This window comes from Zea mays, chromosome 4 (genome assembly GCF_902167145.1).
Source record: "Zea mays cultivar B73 chromosome 4, Zm-B73-REFERENCE-NAM-5.0, whole genome shotgun sequence".
NCBI lineage: Eukaryota > Viridiplantae > Streptophyta > Magnoliopsida > Poales > Poaceae > Zea > Zea mays.
Window position 1 is genome coordinate 14,995,797 of NC_050099.1, and position 21,542 is coordinate 15,017,338.

The 21,542-nt window shown below is 45.0% G+C and overlaps 1 protein-coding gene and 1 long non-coding RNA gene across 2 annotated transcripts; both read left to right on the plus strand.

Moving 5' to 3' along the window:
* Positions 1 to 406: 406 nt before the first annotated feature.
* Positions 407 to 5,639, plus strand: LOC103655121 (NifS-like protein). The gene is made up of 4 exons (XM_008681925.4): positions 407 to 1,022; positions 1,189 to 1,693; positions 3,895 to 4,096; positions 4,388 to 5,639. The coding sequence occupies exons 1-4, from the start codon at positions 722 to 724 to the stop codon at positions 5,309 to 5,311; spliced, it is 1,932 nt and encodes a 643-aa protein (XP_008680147.1). The 5' UTR covers positions 407 to 721; the 3' UTR covers positions 5,312 to 5,639.
* A 5,337-nt stretch (positions 5,640 to 10,976) lies between these two features.
* LOC103652865 (uncharacterized) lies at positions 10,977 to 14,293 on the plus strand. Its single transcript, XR_002269006.1, has 4 exons — positions 10,977 to 11,365; positions 12,088 to 12,211; positions 12,301 to 12,572; positions 12,655 to 14,293. It is a non-coding gene; the product is annotated as an uncharacterized lncRNA (long non-coding RNA).
* The last annotated feature ends 7,249 nt before the right edge of the window (positions 14,294 to 21,542 follow it).

Below are 21,542 nucleotides of genomic sequence, written 5' to 3' on the forward strand. Positions count from 1 at the left end.
AGCATGCATCATCAAATGAAATAAAAACTGGAGTTGTCGATAGAGAGCAGCCGGCTGCGCCTCCAATCAAACCAAACCATGGGATGATCAAATGGAGCACTATGCATGACGATGAAACTCTGTGTTACGTTGCGGGCGTGATGCAATTGTACTCCGGAAACCGACCAAATGGAGCACGCACACCAAATGAAGGTCTAGCGGCAGGACGTACGCACCGGCACCACCAGCTCAGCAGCACAGCACATCATCGATCTCTCGCGCCAGCCAGTTTCAACGTCTGCAATTTGGCGACCATCACAAGCAAAGCAATTCATCGTCCGCATTGACCAAGCAACTCGTTCGCATTTGACTCGCTAGCGCGATCGATCCCATAATAAATCCTCTCCCATGGTTTGATTTGATTATTCTCCGCCTCCATCCCTCCAATCAGAGCTGCTACTGGAATCCTAATTGTGAACTCGCGAACGCCGCCGCCGCCGCGTGAAACCACACATGGAATGGAACAGCGGAGGGATTTGTATAAATATACACGAACGCACTCGCTTAATAAGCGTGCAAGAAATTTGGAGAGCAGCCAACTAGTCTGCTAGCTAGGTAGCTCCGCGCGCAAGAAAAGAGCATTTTGATAATATTTGCCATCTCGGCGGCAAGCATATTTGCAAAGAGTCGTAGTTATATTTCCGGAGCAAGCAAACTAGCTAGCTAGACCTAGACTAGGCACATGCCGTCGCTTCGAGCGGTGATGGTGCACGGCGGCGGCGAAAAGGACGGCGGCGGCTCCACGGACGGCGTGCCGCCCCCGTGCGCGCATACCCTGGTGAGCCTCCTCCGGGCGCGGTCGCAGCGCAGCGCCAAGGCCGACGAGAAGGTGGAGTGGGTGCGGTCGCAGCTCGTCGGCAGCGACGCGGAGTTCGAGACGCCGTTCGGCCGCCGCGCGCTCCTCTACGCCGACCACACCGCGTCCGGCCGTAGCCTCCGCTACATCGAGGACTACATCGTCAAGCACGTCCTGCCCTTCTACGGTCAGTGGTGCTCTGGTGCTGGTGCCCCTTATTCATTCCGCATGCAGCATCGATGCATGCATGCATGCATTGAGAGACCACCGTCCACCACGGCATGCATGCGTCTCGATCGATCGACACACACACACTAGTAGGTGACGCTAGCTAGATGCGTGCGTGCGTGCAGGGAACACGCACACGGAGGACAGCTACGTGGGCAGCAAGACGACGCGGATGGCGAGGAAGGCGGCGAGCTACATCAAGCGGTGCATGGGCGCGGGCCCCGACGACGCGCTGCTCTTCTGCGGGTCGGGCGCCACGGCGGCGGCGAAGCGGCTGCAGGAGGCGATCGGGGTGGCGTGCCCGCCGGCGCTGCGGGCGCGCGCCGCCTCGCAGCTGCGCGCGGAGGAGCGCTGGGTCGTGTTCGTGGGGCCCTACGAGCACCACTCCAACCTGCTGTCGTGGCGGCAGAGCCTGGCCGACGTCGTGCAGGTCGGCGCGGGCGCCGACGACGGCCTCGTCGACCTGGCCGCGCTGCGCCGCGCGCTGGGGTCGCCGGAGTACGCTAGCCGGCCCATGCTGGGATCCTTCTCGGCGTGCAGCAACGTCACCGGCGTGCTCACCGACACCCGCGCCATCGCTCGCCTCCTGCACCAGCACGGCGCCTTCGCCTGCTTCGACTTCGCCGCCAGGTACGTACACACTCTAGGTGCATGTCGTCCATGCGTAGAAGAACAGTACTCGTTTGCACTGAGGTAGTATAAACTTACAAGAGCCGTGACCACGTATGAACACGGAAGAGTCTGACACGCATGCATATGATGACCAATAGTCCCCGCAGCTATACAGTTCAACTCAAGATGCTATAGATTTTTTCAATTTGCTATAGAGTATACGTGAGGTTTGAAACTTACGCTATAGAGAAGAATGCAAATGTACGTAAGTATGTACGGTTTCCTCTCCTTATCACTCTGCTACAGAAAATCTATAATTTCTTTATATTTTAACTTTGGAAAAAATCATTAATACCAGTTGTCGTTATATATAATTCGTATCGATTTTTAACACTGACCGGTACCAAGGTCATTCTTAATAAATAGTTTCATGTACTGTTCCTACGGTTTGTCTCTAAGGTTGTATTTAGAGTTTCGTCTCCATGCATGAAATAAACTCTTCCGTCCCGGCCCATATCCGATGAAACTTCTTGTATCTCTTTTTTATTAAATTACATATCATGTTATCCTATTTGCATATGTAGCAATGATATTTTAATGAGAATCAAACTCACATAAAACTCCCGATGAGAATGGCCTAAGAGATCCTTAATTAGGACTATATATTTAGTATCAACTGGCCGGAATCAAAGCTCAGTTTAGTAACAATTATAATTCATAACTGAACTATTTTCTCTACAGTAGTGTGTCGTTTGATCCATTCATCGGTCATGAGGACGACGAACGTGACCAGAAAATGGAGCGCCATGCATTGTTTGCATTCTCCGGTTTCCCAATTTCATTTCCTCGTCAGAGCAGCAGCAGGGACATACGTACGCCCAGTTTCCTCCATCGATCCTTGACAATCGAAATTTGACAAACTTTGCCCCCACCTGCCCTCGATCGAGCTTCTTGCGTGATACCACTTTGACCTGCGGCATCACCACGTATATATACTAACTACTCCCTCCGTTTTATTTTAGTTGTCGCTGGATAGTTCAATTTTACACTATCCAGCGACAACTAAAATGAAACGGAGGGAATATATAGTATATATGCATCATCTGCGTACAGACGCCATACGCTATCAAACTCATCATCATACAAGTTATTATTAATAAACGCATGCATCCATCCATCCATATCCATCACACGTTAGCAGTCAGTCAGATGAGATCGATGGAGCTGCAGAAATGCTCCGGCGGCCCGGTTTCCGCGTCGTTGAAGCAATCTACGAGCGCATTTTCCATGCCCGCTTGGCTCTCCGTTTGCCAATTTGTCCAAGTCAATTAGAAGGAGCGGAAAGAAAATTAAACGAACTGGTGAGAGCCATGTACGTATGCATGGGAACCGTCGACGACGACGGGTGATCGGGGCTGACCGCCAGCATATATATACGTCGGCCGGGATCGCGGAGTCCATAGTTCGTAGCTCATCTGACAGCGAAAGCCATTGACCTCTCTAGATGCATACGCGTCGGTCGGCGCCACAAGTCAGAAACAGAACCCGTCTGAATAATTTGTCTTGTTGCTTTCTCCCTCAAGAAACCACAAAGCAGGCTTTCAATGGCCGGCCGGCGCTCTCTGCTGCATCTCGTCCCGTCTCTCTCTTTCTCATTGCGTTGTTGCGTATTTGTTGTTGTTTACTGTATGCACCAGCGCCACTCTAGCTAACGACCACAAAGATTTTTATCACTAGCCAGAGTAATTAAACAAGACGTTTTTTTTTCTAGAGTATATTTATTGTTATGTATTGGATGCGTCAGCAGTACCTTAGTACATGGTTTATTTCTTGCTCTGCTAGCTGATGACATTGTGTGTTGTGAGCCGATCGATCTCGACCGCTAATGTTAGACCATGTACAATCTTATTTAATATAGAATTCTTTAAGAGGTCTCTAAGGATTTAAATGAAAAAAATACAAAAAACAGACTCTTCAAATACAAGAAACAGACTTTTTATGAAGAGTCGTCTCTTTACGACTTTTCATATATATTATAATATTTATGATCTATAGTCTTAGTATTATACCATGCAATTTTTTAGCTGACTTGTATACTTAAAAAAGGGTTTTTTAAGGTGATGCCCTCGATTTTGGTGGTGTGCTCTAATCTTAAAAAATCGAACTGGTGTCTAGTAGTTCTACATGCCCTTATATATTGTGTGTCTCTGGGCCTGCAGCGGGCCCTACGTGGACATCGACATGCGGTCCGGGGAGATGGACGGCTACGACGCGGTGTTCCTCAGCCCGCACAAGTTCGTCGGCGGGCCGGGCACGCCGGGGATCCTGCTCATGAACCGGGCGCTCTACCGCCTCGCCGGCATGCCGCCGTCCACCTGCGGCGGCGGCACCGTCGCCTACGTCAACGGGTTCAGCGAGGAGGTGAGGCCAAAACCGCCGAATTGGGCTAGCTCATACAGTACTGCTACTGTACTTATTTGTCCATGCATGCAAATTCCAAATTGGGCGCTGCCAACCATTTAATTTACTCTGGTATATATGCACTTCAATAATCATTATAGTCGTGACAAGCACGCCTTAACCATCGAAGTCATCACAATTCACAAGTACCAGAGGCGTACGGTGCAAACCATGCGCTGTGCCTGTGCGTGCGTGCAGGCATGCATGAGCATGACACGATCCGGTCGCTGACGTGTGCCGTACCGCATGCAGGACACGGTGTACTACGACGACATCGAGGAGCGGGAGGACGCGGGCACGCCGCCCATCGTGCAGAAGGTGCGCGCGTCGCTCGCGTTCTGGGTCAAGGAGCACGTCGGCCGCGACGCCGTGGCGATGCGGGAGCGCGCCTACGCCGAGGCGGCCATGGCGCGGCTGCTCGCCAACCCGAGCGTCGAGGTGCTCGGCAACGTGGCCGCGCGCCGCCTGCCCATCTTCTCCTTCCTCGTCTACCCGCCGGACGACGACGACGGAGCCGCTGTCGCTGCCGCTGTCGCCCACGACGACGCCGACGACGACGCCTCCTCGGCATCGCCGGCGCCACGGCGGCGGCTGCCCCTGCACGGCCGGTTCGTCGCCAAGCTCCTCAACGACCTGTTCGGGATCCAGGCCAGGGGCGGCTGCGCGTGCGCGGGGCCGTACGGGCACGCGCTCCTCGGCGTCGGCGAGGACCTCTCGCTCCGCATCCGCGACGCCATCGTCAGGGGATACCACGGCGTGAAGCCCGGCTGGACGCGGGTCAGCTTCGCCTACTACCTCTCCCGCGACGAGTTCCGCTTCGTCCTCGCCGCCATCGACTTCGTGGCCAAGCACGGCCACCGCTTCCTCCCGCTCTACAGCTTCGACTGGGCCACCGGCAACTGGGCCTTCCGCCGGCGCACGTTCAAGCACCACGTCATGAGGGAGGAGCTGCTGCGCGAGCGCGACACCTCCACCGACGACTCGGACGACGACGACGACCAGCAGCACTTCACGAAGAAGAAGACCGCCGCCGCGGAATATCAGCAGCAGGACAAGTTTCAGAGCTACCTGGACACTGCCACCAAGATCGCGCTCTCGCTGCCGGACACGTACCGTGAACTCGTTGCCAGCGTGCCCAATGGACTGGACCCGGACATTATTCTCTTTCGAGTGTGATTATTGATTAGGAATTAGTGTCAAACCGATATCGATCGATCGACAAGGTGTGCTCTAATCACTATACTACTGTAGTGTGTGTGTATATATAACATTGAGTTTGTTTTTGGAAACCAAAACTATACAAAACTATACAGAATTTCCGACAACGTAGAAGAACAATGTTTCTATATACTCCGTATGACTAGTTCCTTATATATGATATGTGATGTCCGGCATTATAACACTGTAGAAGCTAGGAGTACTGCATGCTTGCAAAGTACACCAATTATTGGATAACAGTAAGCCATATAAACTGGCAGTACACTGCTGTATCCCTTCTTCCAAATATTTCGGCATATTTCATTTCAGTTCCTTAATCCGGCCACTTCCTAGACTATGATCTGGAACAAAGCTAATACATATATAGCTGTTCATACTATTCTACTACTTCTGCATCGTGTCAATACAATATGAACCTGATAGGTAACAACTACTCCGCTCCACGCGGACCGGCAGGATCTTGCATGACATCAGAGCTCTGAATCTTTCTCAGAGTAAACGCAGCATGGCTATTGAAAGCAAGCAGCCATTATTAACGCTCGTTCATGCCGGTCTGCCACATGCCATGCATATGCTTGAATTTCTGCAGCACGCTGCAGACTCGGTCTCTCGCTTGCGGATCACACTATCTAAGTCACATTCATCAGGGTGGGTGTCATTGGAGCATGACCACACAAGAAAACAATTTAGGGCATCGGACAAGAAGTAGAATGGAGCAAAAAAAAAAAAACACAGCAATCCCTGTTGCTGCATGCTGCTACTACCAGGGTTTACAAAACCGGTGGGGAGGTAAAAAACCGCCCCCCACCGGTAACGGTTTACCGCCGGTAAACCGGTAGAAACCGGTAAAAACCGACCGATTTGGCCAAACCATATCAGTTTGAATTCGAATTGGTTTACCGGCGAAAAACCGGTAGAAACCGGTGGTTAACCGTGAAATAAACTGGTTTTTACCGTTTTTAGCAGAAAAAATGAAAATTTTGGCAGGGTTTATTTGTAGTTTGCCCAATTCACATTGTATAGTAAATATTAATTGATCCACACAACATGAGTTCATCAAAATAACATACAACATACATATGCAACCACAAACTCCAGTTCTCATGCAATAAACATCCAGCGAACTTCGCAATACTCAAATACAAGTTCTTTTACACCTCTCCAACGAGGCAACGACACATAGGTCGACTTATTTCACAATACTCACATGTTCAGCTCGAGTCATAGTGATAGTACTCAGGCATGTTGGAAGGGTCGTGATATTGATCCAATCCGTCATACTGATAGTGATAGGCCTATACAAAAGATATGAGATACATTAGTGAGGAAACAAGAACGACAAATAAATACTTATCCACAAAGCAAAAGAACATACCGGTGCAGCGGGAACTTGTCCATACCCATATTGTGGTCCTGGTGGATACATATTTGATAAATTTGAATATGGTGGTGGAGGAGGTCCATAGTTTCCATACCCATACATGATCGATGGTGGTGCTTCGCCTGATGGTGGAGGAGGTCCATAGGTTCCTTGACTCGGTTGCCATTGCCATGCATAAGGGTTATAGACTGGGTCTTGTCCAGTCGGATAGTTAGAAGAACCAGAGCTACTTGAGCTACGGATTCCATCTTGGACAGGAAATGAAACCGAACGACGTCGACCACTTATTGTCTCCCGCTGTGAATGAGGTGCATCATGGTAAGAATCTTGTGTGGAATGGGTGAACCGACTTCCTCCAGTGGACCTCCAATCTCCTGCACCACTCCCTCCCATACCACTCCCTCCTGCACCACTCCCTCCTACACCATATAATCCAGCATCACCATGGCTGCCATCATCACCAGCACTAGGATCGGTTGTGTTATCATCACTGTCTTCATCCTCATCTTCCTCTTCGATTTGATCGATGATTTTGACCCTTTTTCCTTTCCTATCTGATGGACCAAGTCTTGTCTTCCGCTTACCAAGGTGGGTGTCACCAATTGTTTCATCGGCCCATTCTTGCACTTCCTCTGTGCCTCCTTGTTCACGTACAAGCGATGTAAAAAGCGTGCTAGGAAGAGGAGTGTCACTGATAGGTGAGTCTTCATCCAATGTTGGAGGTGCATTGGATCTTCCTCTTTCCATCCAATCTCTAATGGCTTCATTATGCCTATGTAATGATAGATCCATGAAGGCCAAGGCAGGATCAAACTCACTAGAGTCCATGAATCACACATTAGAGTCGCACCAAACTCATTCCACTCAATCTTCCATTTGTCAATCTCCTTCTGAAACTCCTTAACATTTTCATCAAGATACTTGCCATCAATCTCTCGACCAGTTGGTAATTTGACCCCCACACCTGCATTTAAGGCAACAAGATTATGTCAACAACATAGATCCAATACAACAAAATATATTGTGTTATTTGTTACCTTGTTTTTGGGACTCCATAATTGCGGCCCTAAAATATGGGTTATCGACCTTTCGACCCGGGATGCCAATGGCATGACAAGCCTTTGCCCAAGCCCTACCAAGAATCTCTTTCGAGCTCCTTCCCTTACTTGTCCAGGGACCAGTATCTATCCTCTGTTGCCTTAGTCCAGAGGCTTGAGCAAGATTGTAGTCTCTAACACGTTCAGGTACCCTCTGGCTGGAGGATCCACCACCCCTATCATACCTTGCACCAGCCCTCTGACTAAATTCGTGCTCCACACGTGACTGATGCAGAGCCGCTTTAAGGTCATCCTCATACTCATCGTCCCCAAAATGGGTTTGTGCTGCCTCATCTGCCCTCAGCTGCTGCCTGAACCTAGAACTCTTTTTTTCCTTTGTCTTATCTATGTCAAGCTGGAAGTATGCCTTTATGTCTGGAGGAACAGAGGGACATTTCTTGACATTCTTCCCTCTATGCGCGAGATGCTCCTTCAATCGGGTACCACCCCCTCCGCTCTTTGTTTCTCTACAATACTTGCATTTGAAACCTGCGCCAACCTTCTCTCCGTGCAACCAGACTCTATCTCTATCTCTTTCTCTATCTCTATCTTCATCCGACATGTCTCCTACAGATGTGGCAAAAATATCATATAACTTGAAACAATAACTAAACCATAACTAATACATAAACCATAAGCCAACACATCTATAACAACAATACCAAATCATATTTACATTAGTAGTAAATAATATTATGAGTTACATATACTATAACTAAAACAGAGCTAGGCACTAAATATTAAAAATCCATGAACGGAATCTAACAATAACTATGTATTAAGTTATTAACGCAAATATGAATGAAATCTGAAAACCTAAACATTAAAAATCCAAATCTAGGCACTAAATATCTAAAGCAGAGCTAAATCTTGGTACCATAACCGGTTTACCGGTGGTAAAACACGATTTACCTCTCCCCGTGGGCGGTTTACCGCCGGTTTTGCGATGGAACCCGTCGGTGAGGGGATCTGCGGCGACGATGGGGGCAGCGGCGAAGCGGGCGGTAAACCGCTGGTAAACCGCTCCTGGCCGGCGGTTAACCGCGCTTAGCCGCCGGTAAAAGTCGCAGCAGCGGTGATTTTTGCGTGTGCGGCGGCGTCGGGTCTGTGGCTGAGAGCGTAAGTGAATGGGGAAAGTGAGGGGAGCTGGGGAGGACGCGGAGGAGAGGAGTTTTTAGATTTTTTTGTTAACGGGTTAACGGGTCCATATATGTTTCTATTTTTGTTGGCTAAACTGATTTGAATTTAAATATCTTCTATACCAAATTACTCAGAAAGCATGTAGTTTTTTATCATATATTTTTTTATAATTTTTTTCAATTTTTTTAAATTTGGACTGAATTCCAAAAAAACCGCTGGAAAACCGTTACCGCCCCCTGGCGGTTTCGGTTTACCGAGCGGTTTACCGCCGGTTTTCGGCGGTTTTGGAATCCTTGGCTACTACACCATAGGCACATGCACGGCCACTTCACCATAGGCACATGCACGACCATGGACTGCTGGTGCTGGCGGCATGCTGCTGTAGTGCTGCTACTATACACCATGTCACAGGCTGCTGGTGCTAGTTGTTGCATGCTTTTTTATTTATCAATTTATCATGTCACATGTGTTGTTGATTAATGAATATTAATTTGTGTTGTGTTAACAGTCAACTATAATGTACTAGAGACCAATGAGACATTGACAATGTTATAACTATCAAGTGTCATAAACCCATTAAGCTTTTATTCTTTGTACCCGAATTTAAATCTATTGGATGTGATAATTATGAGTTGAGATAATGTATGGACGTGTAGCGAAATATTGTTATTATCGTGTTGCACTGGTGCTTAGATGAAAACCAAAATATTTTATGCATTTATTAGAACATTGGTTGAATGTTATTTAGTCTACAATAACATATCCACTGGATACCCGATACCCGGTGGATTCCCAATGGGCACGGGTACGGGTACAATTTCTTGCACAATTGGCTTGGTGGATATGGATATTTGTATAAGTCACGGGTACAATTTCGGGTCGGATATTATTATACTCGAACAAAATCCAACTCGCTGCCATCCCTAGTTAGGCCAAGCCCTAAGATGGTCGGTCCATTAACTCAAATAAGGATTTTAGGCTAGAAAAGGGATCTAATTGGCCTCAGCAGAGATTGTTTTAGAGCTACTCTCTAGTGATTGGGGATACTAAAATAAAATATTTTGAGTTCGCCGAATAAGGGAATAAGATATCACTACCCTATTTTTGGACGAAAAGGGGTATCAACAAGAGAACTCAGGGCTAGCTAGGGCTGACAATGGGCTGTAAATTTTGCACTATAAGATTTAAGGATCAAGTCGGATTAGGATCGGGCTTTATTTCTAGTCATTTTTGAACTATAATTTATTTAGGGCCTTGACATTTTGTGAAGAACCATATGGATCACAATCCATTACCACCCTTAGGGCTAGCTCAGATTCAGGGCCAGAGTACTCACCTTCAGGCTGAAGACTTGACTCAGGGTGCTTGATCCTTTTGTCGCCATGGATTTGAGAGCACGGTTTGTCTACCGAAGCCTAACATTTCGAAAATGAGATTTTCTAATGACCCCGTGGGTAAAGTGCGCCCCAGATGATCGCAATTTATTAGTTGGAGATTGCGCCTGGGTCCGAGTACATATCAATTTCAAAGAGGAAAGCGAGGGGGTGAGTCAATACGGGCTTGATAGGTGTCCTATCGATGTTAACCGCAAGAGCCAATTTTAGATCTACTAACATGCTACCGATGCCAAAGAGTCGATCCAGATGTGATTTTTGCATCGTCTAATAATAGAGTTAGTTTGGGAACACCGTTTTTCAAGGGATTCCAATTTTTTTAAGGAAAAATAAACTAATTTATCTTAGGAAAATTGGAATCCCTTAGAAAAACGGTGTTCTCAAACTAGCCCTTAGAGAAAGCCCTGGCCACCCCGATCCAACCGATCCAACCGGTTGACTAGACGCACCAATAGATCCACACATATATTAACGCTTGTTTTTTATCCGTTATATAGAAAAAATGCACGGAACATATTCCCATTCCCGTGCGAAACACACGCTGATTGAAACTGCCACGTGCACCATCGTAAAAAAACAACCACCCCTAAGATTTTGCTAGCCAAATTAATTTTGCTTCTTCACCCGGCGCCCGTAGCCGAGATCCATGTCGGTGGCGACCCGGCCTGACGTCCGCCCCCGCGCCAATCTTGACGGTGACCAACCCATCCAGGACGGCGATGCGCGAGTGAGTGGGGAGGACGAGGGGGCCGTGAGTCGTCGGCTAGGAAACGCGAGCAGGCTTGTGGTCAATGGGGTCGTATTTCATAGGCCGTTGACAAGCGGTCTAGGTCGATCTGACGAATGGTGGCAAGTATTGCTCATGATAGCGTTCTTCCCCACCCAGTCTTTCCCCGCATGCCCATGGCAAACAGCTTAAGCGCCTGCGAATCCATCCCTTGCTTGCTGGAGCTGAACCTAGGAATCATCCAGCCTCACAATTTCTAGGACAAGATTTGAGGTCTGTATTTTATTCCTTGTTAATTCAATTTGCACTTAAATATGTTTTAAATGGTTTCTTGCAAACAGATTAGATATTGAGTTGCTTGGATCGAAGCTTTATGAACTAAACCTAGACATGAGTCTACAATTTCCATCTATATGACTGGTAAAACCCGCTATGTTTTGGTTTTCTAGCTAGAGCCCTAGTTGTGGAAATCATTCAAGGAGATCTATGATGAGGTGCTGCAAGCTGTATTGCTTTGCAATAGCCGGGAGTGCAGCCAACAAGAGCATAAACTTAACTGGGCGTTTGGATCCCTTCATTTTAGAGGAATTGGAATTCACTCAATAAAGTAACTTATTTAGTTTGGAATTTGACATTCCACCACTTTCCAGAGTTCATATATAAGCCCATCTCAAATTCATGGGGTTGGATGGGAAATAATTTTATGCATTAGTAGATTTTGTTTCTACTCCGTAACTTACATGACGCTCTTCGTCTCACTCATCTATAGTAAAAATGTAGCACATAACTATCTTCGACATCTTGCTAATAATAGTATAAAAATATATTTTGCATAAAACCAAATTGGCTTAATTGATATATGCCTAAATTACTATTATTAGAATGGAATTCAATTCCAATGATCCAAACAGGGCGTAAGCGAAATTTCCTCTCCAGCTATGTAAAATAGACCCCTTTTCCTGTTATCTGTGAATTGGTCTCTTCGTATTTTGTAGAGATCCTACAACATTCAGATGGACCAGACAAAATGCTGCTTCTTTGTTTGGTTCATACTGTACCAGGGGTTCCCGGGTCAGAAACTATGGAGAAAATTGTCTTCTGTGGATAGTGGTGATGCAGGTAAACTGCCACCGACTTGTATGGATTTTAACTCTCCCCATCGGATCTTTTCTAAATAAAATGTGCTGATCCACAATTAAATCTTGCAGGCTTGCAATGGCTATAGTCTAATATGTGTCCCCACTATATGATACTGTAGGTGATTGGGAGGCCATTAAATAGTAGGCCCACGTCATATAATGTTTCAGATCAAATAATAAAATATATGGGACCACACACTCTTTTAATAAGAAATCCAATGTAATACTTTAGGAATTCAGAGAATACATTTCCATGTCAAACGGGTGCAGGAGATGTTAACTACATCATTGATCATGCTGAGATTGATGTTGTCTTCATACAAGACAAGAAAATAAAAGAGGTGAAAACGAATAATTATCCATGCTACTTTTTGGATCTTTCATATTAAATTATGGCATTACATGAGACCTTTTTGTTCGTAGATACTATCCCCAAACAGCAAGGCTGCTAATAGGCTAAAAGGTAAGGAACGTCGCAGTCAGCTGATCCCTCGTCCTCTACCGATGTCGCGTCGCCCTGCGGCCTCCCCCAGAAGTGTAGATCCACACAGGCTCAGCTACATTTCTCCTCTTGTTGGTAAGGAAGCTCGCTCTAATGGATTGCTGCGAGGGTTAGTTCTGCCCTGTTCTTCCGTTCCTACGCTGTCAACAATCAAGTTCCAAGTACTGACGTATCGCCGCCGATGACTTAGGCAATTTGAACAGTATTTTGGATAATCCTTATTCATGTGGTATGTCTTAGAACTAGTCTGTCTTAATGGCCTGTCATTTTTGTTTGACTCTGCATAGAGTGTATGCTCCAATAAAATGTGCGCCTATCATTCTAAATATTATATGTTGGAGGGAATCAGACTGAATGTTGGACTTGCTGGACAGATTAGGGTAACAAAAATAATTCTCTTCTCTTGCTACATGATTCCTGTATTTTTTTTTGGACATGGCATTATGATCTCGCCTTTGCCCATCTATAGCTACATATTAGCACCTTTGTCTCAAATGCTCTGCCTATTTCTTCAACCATAGATTCAAGATCTTCAAAGTCATAAGCCTCCGAAAAAATGAAGACCTAGAACAAATTTATGAGAGGGTAAATCCAACCGTCCTTCTATAAGGATTATAAGTCTATTATACTTTTGTTTTGGTCATTATACATGTAATGATTTTTTGTAGTTGAGTGGAACATAAATAGTTGGCACCGTTTTAGTAAATTCAGGCACAGGATCTTAGACATCCGAATGATGAACAGAGAAAACATAGAGAGTGTAGTAGGGCTTGAATATACTTTACTTGAAATAAGCTCAGTCAATACAGTAATTAGAGGACACTTGTTGAACTCCACAAACAGCAAATTTGTCTTTTCTTCAAATTTTCGAGCTGCAAGATCCCACTGTATGCATTACTGTACATATAGAACAAGAATTGCAGTTACCACATCATATTTGTTTTAGTATTCAGTGTCCTTTGTCCAGTAAGCTTTATGTCTCACAAATTAGATAAATTGGGGTTATCTACATGTACACTTTGTGTTTTGTTTTTATCCAGTCATGAATGTTCTACAGCAAGCAAAATTTATGACCTGATCAACTATATAAGGAGTCCATCAGTGATAATATAAAAAGGAAGGACCTACAATTCTGATGAAAAAGGTTTGATCATGAGTTTTATTTCATTACATATATAAATTGGGTGTCAAAGTTAATTCAGTAACTAGGACATAATGAAATATTTACGCTTACCTGTACAAATTTTAATAGTATATCAAGCCATCAAGTTTTACAGTCTATTTATTAGAACTGAATCATAATTGGTTTGCGCTACTTTCAATTTACAATATTTACAACTAGCATTACAAATAGTGAAAATACAGTTGTAGTTACAACCTTGTCTCCATTATGCGTGTGCGCATATACATTGCTACCTCTACATTTTGCATTTGAGTGAAGTGATCTCTGGCAAATTAAATAACTACACTTTATACGACATTGTTTGTTGCTATATCATGCATAGAGATGGCAACGGGTACAAACCCGTCGGGTTTTGCTATCCCAAACCCGTACCCGTGAAAAATATTTACACCCATTAAAAAACCCGTACCCATGACGGGTTTGAAATTTTGCCCAAACCCGTACCCATCGGGTTACCCGCGGGTTTTTATCTCCAATATGCTTATTCTTTTTATAATCAATAAGTATCGTAATGATTAATGAGATCATGGTCCAAAATTTATGTAATGAACAACAAGTTCATGATTTGGTATAAAAAATATTAGTACAGAGAATTAAATACAAATAATAAGTTGTATAATCAAGTTACCTTGCACTAAATTATACATCCACCACATATATAACGCGAATAATAACTATAATAGCAAGCAAGCAACACTATCACCAACTACTTATACATTCACTATTTGATAAATATTAGGAAGTAAATAGGTAGATAACAAGTTTGTTGTTTATTTATAAAATAAAATGACAATCTGCACTAGGTTTGGTCGGGTTTAAAAAACCCATGGGTTCACGGGTTTGGGTACTATAGGAACAAACCCGTACCCATGAACCCGCCGGGTATACATTTATGCCCATTAACAAACCCATGGGTATGAAAATTGACCCAAACCCATACCCTAATGGGGTAAAAACCCATCGGGTTTCGGGTTTCGGGTACCCGTTGCCATCTCTAATCATGCATATAGTAATAATGTTTGTACTGTTGTATTCTTCATCCATGGCACCATGACAATTTTCAGTTCTTAGGTTGGAATAGCAATCCTATATGAGGAATGGTCTTGCTTTTTTGTTGATGACTAGCTCCATTTTTTCCCACTGCAGACAAGCCTAAGGATACAGTCGGGTGGTGTTATGGATTCACGACCTTATTTCTTTCTGTGAGATCTTTAGAAATCTTTCAGGGATTGGAAGGGCTTTTCTTCCATGTGAAATGGCAGTGGCTCTATCATATCTTTCTACCATCCACGATTTGTGGACCCATCTATACACTAAACACACCTAAATGTTTTCTAGACCGCGGAGCGTGCACAATTTACTAGTTAAGATATAGTTTAGTTCCACAGCAATGGACGATATAGCAGAAGCCAAGTGTTCTGATGATTTATTTTTTCAATTGTGTTTCCTGTTATTGGTTCAGCATGCACATATATTGACATGATTTATGTCATGGCATCTGTTATCTTTGTTATATTTATGACATCGTTCTTGATTGATGTGTGCGACATGAATGATGGATCTTTTTAACCTCTTGGCCATCATTGTGTTACTCATTATCGTCTTTTGTATATCATTTATCGATACATGGATATGAAATGACAAGTTTCTTATTTTTTAGATCTGAACCATGTGTTGCCTTTTGAGTTGTTACATAATAAATGGTCTAGTCGATGCGTTTTACGTTAAAAAAATTTAACGCGACATGCATGGAAACTAACGCTAAACATGCGCGATTTAAATGATGTAATTTGTTACGAAACAGATCAACGATTTATGCTAAAATTCACACCTATTTACGCTATTTTGGTTCAAGTTTACGCAATAATCCGCCTGAGCCAGAACCCGCGCACGATCGGACACGCGCGATTTTTAGGCCGTAATTTTTGGGCTCCATTCGTCGTTATGAAATGGATCTACGATTTACGCCAAAATTTGTACCCATTTATGCTGTTTTGGTTCACGTTTTACGCAAAAAAATTGTCCGAACCAGAACCCACGCACGATCGGACGCACGTGATTTTTACGCCCTAATTTTTGGGCCTCATTCATCGTTATGAAACAGATCTACGATTTATGCTAAAATTTGTACTCATTTACGCTGGTTTGGTTCACGTTTTACGCTAAAATCCACCCGACCTAGAACCCGCGCACGATCGGACGCGCGCGATTTTTACGCCGTAATTTTTGGGGGCCATTCGTCGTTATGAAACAGATCTACGATTTACGCTAAAATTCGTTATCATTTATGCTGGATTGGTTCATATTTTACGCTAAAATCTGCCTCAGCTAGAACCGTGCACGATCGGATACACGCCTACCTGCGCGGAGGTATACCTGGCTGGGGCTTCTTGGTACAAATGGAAGCCCTGGGCTTCCATTAGCTCGTCCCTATATATATAACGTTGGTATTTGAGCTGACGATCAACCTAAGAATCGCATAGGTAGAAATGCGAAAGAACACATCGAGAGACATGATAGAAAACACATGATGATTTTTACAACAAAAGAAAGATGGGACGAGGCATTACTCTTACCAGCATTGCATTAAAATGAAAGCAAAAGAATGAGGGAACACCCCCAAAACCGATTCCATGGCTCTACCTAGCCTCGCCTAACGTGTTTCACCAACAACTCATCACCGCCACCATCACCGGTGTCGTCACCACCACAGGTGTTGTCACTATCATTGCCGCCATTGTTGCTGAAAGTTGCCTAGAGGGGGGTGAATAGGTGAAAACATGATAATTATAAACTTTGAACACAAACTTCACCCGTGTTTAGGATTAGAAATAAGTAATAACGAAATCAGAGTGTGGAAGACAATTCTTCTCGCTATGAGTTGCTCAATCAATGCGGATGACTTTGGAAGCTAACTCAAAAAGATTACAAGCAAGAGAACTTAGAGATGGGAGAGGAAGAATTAAATCGTAAGGTAATGATCAACACAAATGAACACAACAATTTGTTTCCTGAGGTTCGGTTCCGAAGAACTTACTCCCCGTTGAGGAGGCCACGTAGGTCGGGTCTCTTTCAACCCTTTCCCTCTCTCAAACGATCACTTAAACCGGTTAAGTGCTTCTCCTTAATCTCGAGGGTCACTTAGACCCCACAAGGATCACCTGGCAGAGGGAGAGGGCGCTGATGGTCGGGGCCCACCTAGCAGAGGGAGAACGGGTGCGCGGGCGCGCGGACGCGGGCGTTGGCGAGTGGGGCCGAGCAGGCAGCGAGAGAGCGAGCATGGGAGTGGATCGACGCGTGGATGGGGGGATGGGCCATGGGCGAGGGAGGCACGATGCGCGAGGAGGGGCCGGCGAGCGTGGGCCGAGGTCGGCCTAGCCAAGGGGAGGGGTTTTTCTTTTTCTTTTCTTTCCTTATTTCCCTTTTCTTCTTTATGTATATCCATTTATATTTACATGTACACATTTATATAAGAGATTTTCTAGGTGTAAAATGAGATGTTAGGTGAGACTACTTGAGCGAAGTGCCATTAACAAACATGGTTGATGCATATGAGAAATAAAATGCTTATGAGGCTTAGGGTTTAGGTGGTTTAAGAAGTTAGGGTTTCTAACCTTGGAGTCAAAAAACGGGGTGCTACAATTGTAAGTGCAATCAACCCTGACTGAGGGTTTTGGTGGTTAAATGATAAAACAAACAGAGTCTCTAACAAGTTTGCTCCTAGTATGTATACAATTATCTTAAAGACAAGAGGAGCACAGATTCCATATGTATACAAAGGGGAAAGCACATCGGATTAAAAATATACATCATATGGCGTGATTCAAGTGCTTATGAACAATGACAGTTTAAATTTTACAATTCTTGAGTCATAGGATTCACCGTTCAATTAAGAGGGATCCGTAAAATTTGAGTAAGTTGTTGTGATGAGCTCAGTCTAAATCTCTTCAAAATCCTCTAAGAAAACCTTTATTTTGATCATGAATGCTCTTGGAAAAACTACTTTAATTCCCCGCTCAGACTTCCCCAAGTTTCTGTTCAATTTTCTAAAAACCAGGTCAGCCAGTTTTTGAAAACCAGCTCATCCAGTTTTTGAAAACCAGCTCCTCCGGTTTCTCAAAACCAGCTTAGCCGGTTTTTGAACTGTTCCACTTTTTCTGCTCTGCCAGTCTGCTCTGTCAGCCAAAAAGTTGTGCGCAGCTTTTTGAAAACCGGCTCAACCGGTTTTGACTCCGGTTCACCTTCCAGCTGAGTCAGTCACTGAACCAAAAAACACTCTGGCAGAAACCGGCTCAGCCGGTTTTGGGACTGGCTCAACCAGTTTTCATTCAGAAAAGTTCAACGGCCACGAGCTTTTGGGGGCTCCTTTATATACCCCTTTACTCTCTCTCTCTCTCTCTTTATCAACTCCTACCCATCCACGAATTCTTGGCTGACCTACACTCAAACAAGAGCATTCACTTCATCTCTCACACCCCACATCGCATCTCCTTCAATCGATTGAAGGACCCTTGGTGTGAGGTGAAGTTTGTCTAACTCGTTGGTGATTTCATCCCTATTCTCCCTTTCTCTTCATCTCTTGAGCTCATTGCAAACTTGAATCTTGTGCGGATTTGTTACTCTTGGAACCTTGTGTTCCTTGACGGATAGAGGTTGCTTGAGAGTCTCCAAATTTGTGGACGACCCCAAGAAGTTTGTATCACCCGCTCGTTGAGCTAAGTTAAGAAGAGATTGCCTTAACCTTGGTGGTCGGCTTGTGGAGGATTAGGGTTGGAAAAGACCTGGATCTTTGTGGGCTCCTCAACGAGGAGTAGGACACCTTTGTGGTGGTTGCCAAATCTCGGGTTAAATTGTGTGTTCTTGGTGTGTTCTTGAGAAATGTGTTAAATTGTTGGTCTGTTCATCTTTGTTTTATCTTGTGTGTGAATCTTGTGGAACTGGTCCACATCGATTTGACACCCATTCGAGTGGATCTTCTCTAGGGCAAGACATAAGAAAGAATATCTCATTACTTCGTGCTATTTGTTTAACTATTTATCTAATCTAAGTTGAGCATATTCAAACTTGTTCAATTGGGAATAATACCAGTTGAACCAGTTTGCACCAGTGCAACTTGAAATTTGACATTATCTTGAAGTTTTTGGTGAAAATTTTCAGGTGTAGCCTATTCACCCCCCTAGGCTACTTTCAATAATTTTTTACCCAATGCCCGACCCAACCCAACTCGAAAAAACCTGACCCAAAGCCAAAAAACCCGACCCAACCCAAAAAACCCGACCCGACACGTCAAATGGGGAGACACGGGTGAACCCGACCCGACACTAGACACGGGTCAGGTATGGGCCGTATTAAATGGCCCACGACTCGACCTTGACCCGACCCAAACCCATCCTGGTTCGATGTTGAACAGGTCTACTCAAGATCAATGTGCCTGAGGAAATCGCTGAGACTCTCGACTTCAAAAAAGTAGGGCGATGAGATCTTGATGAGTCATAGGAGAAATAGGAGGATATTAGATCGAGGGAGGAAGAGGAACTATTCCCCATTGAGGAAGACAAATCATCCACCATGGTTGAAAGCGGCATTTTCACTAAGATTGGTTTAACACCTAAAGAGTAATAACACAAACTAGTACTACTATGAGGGTGAAAAGACAGGTGAAATTGAAGCAGCAAGATATGAGCCCCAAGGAGAGATAGCATGTTGCAAAGCTTACCATTGGGTGAGTGTATTTTTTACTACTGATGTGATGCACATGGCTAATGACATTCCACATGGTAATGATAATGATTTAGTTTCGATATATGTAGATATTACTGAAACTAGGGCATGCGGTGGCATCATATCCTAGTCGAATTGTGCAATAGGAGTTGGTTGACGGGCTCATCATTTTTATCTAGAAGCCAATCAGCCTATGCAACAAAGTGGCATAATGTGCTATGCATATGTAGATAAGTATAAGTTAGATAGAGTTAGTCAGTGATTATCTATTGCTTAGAGTCTATAAACAATAAAATATACATTTCTCATATCAATAAATAGAAGACAGACGTTTCCAAGCAGCGTGTGTTTCTCATACCCTCGATGCATCACCACTCCTTTCCAAGGGTTCTCTAAGGTATAGATGTCCAAACGGGGCACCCAGCACGGACCCGGTCCAAACTCATTTCAGCCTAGTACAAATAGTGCCGGGCCTGGCACGACCCGTTGATGCTTTGGGCCGGGACGTGCTAGCCCACGTGCCCATGGACATGCCCAAGCACGACACACACAGGGATAAATCGTGTCGGGCCGGCCTGACCGCCCGGTGGGCCTAAACGTACCGGCCTGACCACTGGCCCGAACCAACAGTAGAGCGGAACATAAATACATACATTTAACAGAATTCATCAGACATAATAACATATGCTTAATAACATCCATGTCAACACCAAATTTACGAGGACGAATAGCAGCAACAAGATTAGCAATGTTTACAACACTATGCTTACCATCAATTAGCCTAAGTGCAAGCAACCTTTTTCTAATTCCCACTTAGAATTAACAAATTGGGCAACTACACACAAGTAATCCTCCTTTGCCTTGCTAGACCAAATATCAGACTTAAGACAAATAGAACCAACATCATTTTTAAAAGTTCCAATTAAGTTCACCATACATTCATTATAAAAGTTAACCATGTCCCTAGCAGTGGTCGGTCTAGAAACATGCACAAATCTAGGGTTATGAGCACGATTGATATAACATTGAAAAGCAGGAGTAGAGCCATGCCATAAGGAAGGTCATCCCTAGCAATCAAACGACACAGTTCAATCCTAGCAACAGAAGCAGAGTACTCCCAACGTTGCAAAGTACCATCACCAGTCACCAGATCTGAATGGAATTAGGGTTAGGGTTAGGCATATGGAGATGGAGGGAGGGACGAGAGGGAGCACCAGAGACGTCGATGATGGCGAGCCGTCGTCCGAGATCGATCTCTAGTCGTCGTCGACGGTGGGAGGAGGCACCGTAGCGGCGGGGAGCCAGGGACGAAGAAATCGCCAAGCGTCACAGCACGAAGCCAAGGGACGGACGACCGGGGATTAGGGTTTGAAATGTGGGACGGGGGCGTGGGGATGCTGGGCTGGTGACCGGCTCTGTCTTATTAGCCAGCGGCAGGCTCATAACGTCCGACCCATTATCCGTGTCGGGCCGTGCCACAGCACGTGGGTCGCATACAGCGCCCAAGCCCGGCACGTGGTTCGGGCCGTGCCGGCCCGGGCATGAAAGCAATCGAGTCATGTCGTGCGTGGGCCGGGCCAAACACGTGTCGGCCCGCGGGTAAAACGGGCGATCCGCACTGTTTGGACATCTATACTCCAAGGTGAGTGTCATGTTGTCCTAATGCAGTCTCTAGTAGGTTGCATCAGGGTTGTGCGGTGCTTCGCCTTATTTTAGATCTTGTACTAAGTGTTGTTGTTACCAAAATCTACTAGTTATCCTTTGTAAAATCAATATGTTGTTTCGTTTAAACTTCATATTTGAAAGGGAAATGAGCTTAACCATTTCCTATAATCGATTTTGGTGTTTGACGTCCATCACAAACCACATGGACTAACTAGTTTGCCTAGTTGCTATTTTTCTCAG

Bases quoted from the DNA above. Each gene is read 5' to 3' on its own strand.
- LOC103655121 (XM_008681925.4), top strand. From the start codon at position 722: ATGCCGTCGCTTCGAGCGGTGATGGTGCACGGCGGCGGCGAAAAGGAC. The intron at 1,694-3,894 runs GTACGTACACAC...CTGGGCCTGCAG, and splicing joins TGCTTCGACTTCGCCGCCAG to CGGGCCCTACGTGGACATCG. The intron at 4,097-4,387 runs GTGAGGCCAAAA...TACCGCATGCAG, and splicing joins TCAACGGGTTCAGCGAGGAG to GACACGGTGTACTACGACGA.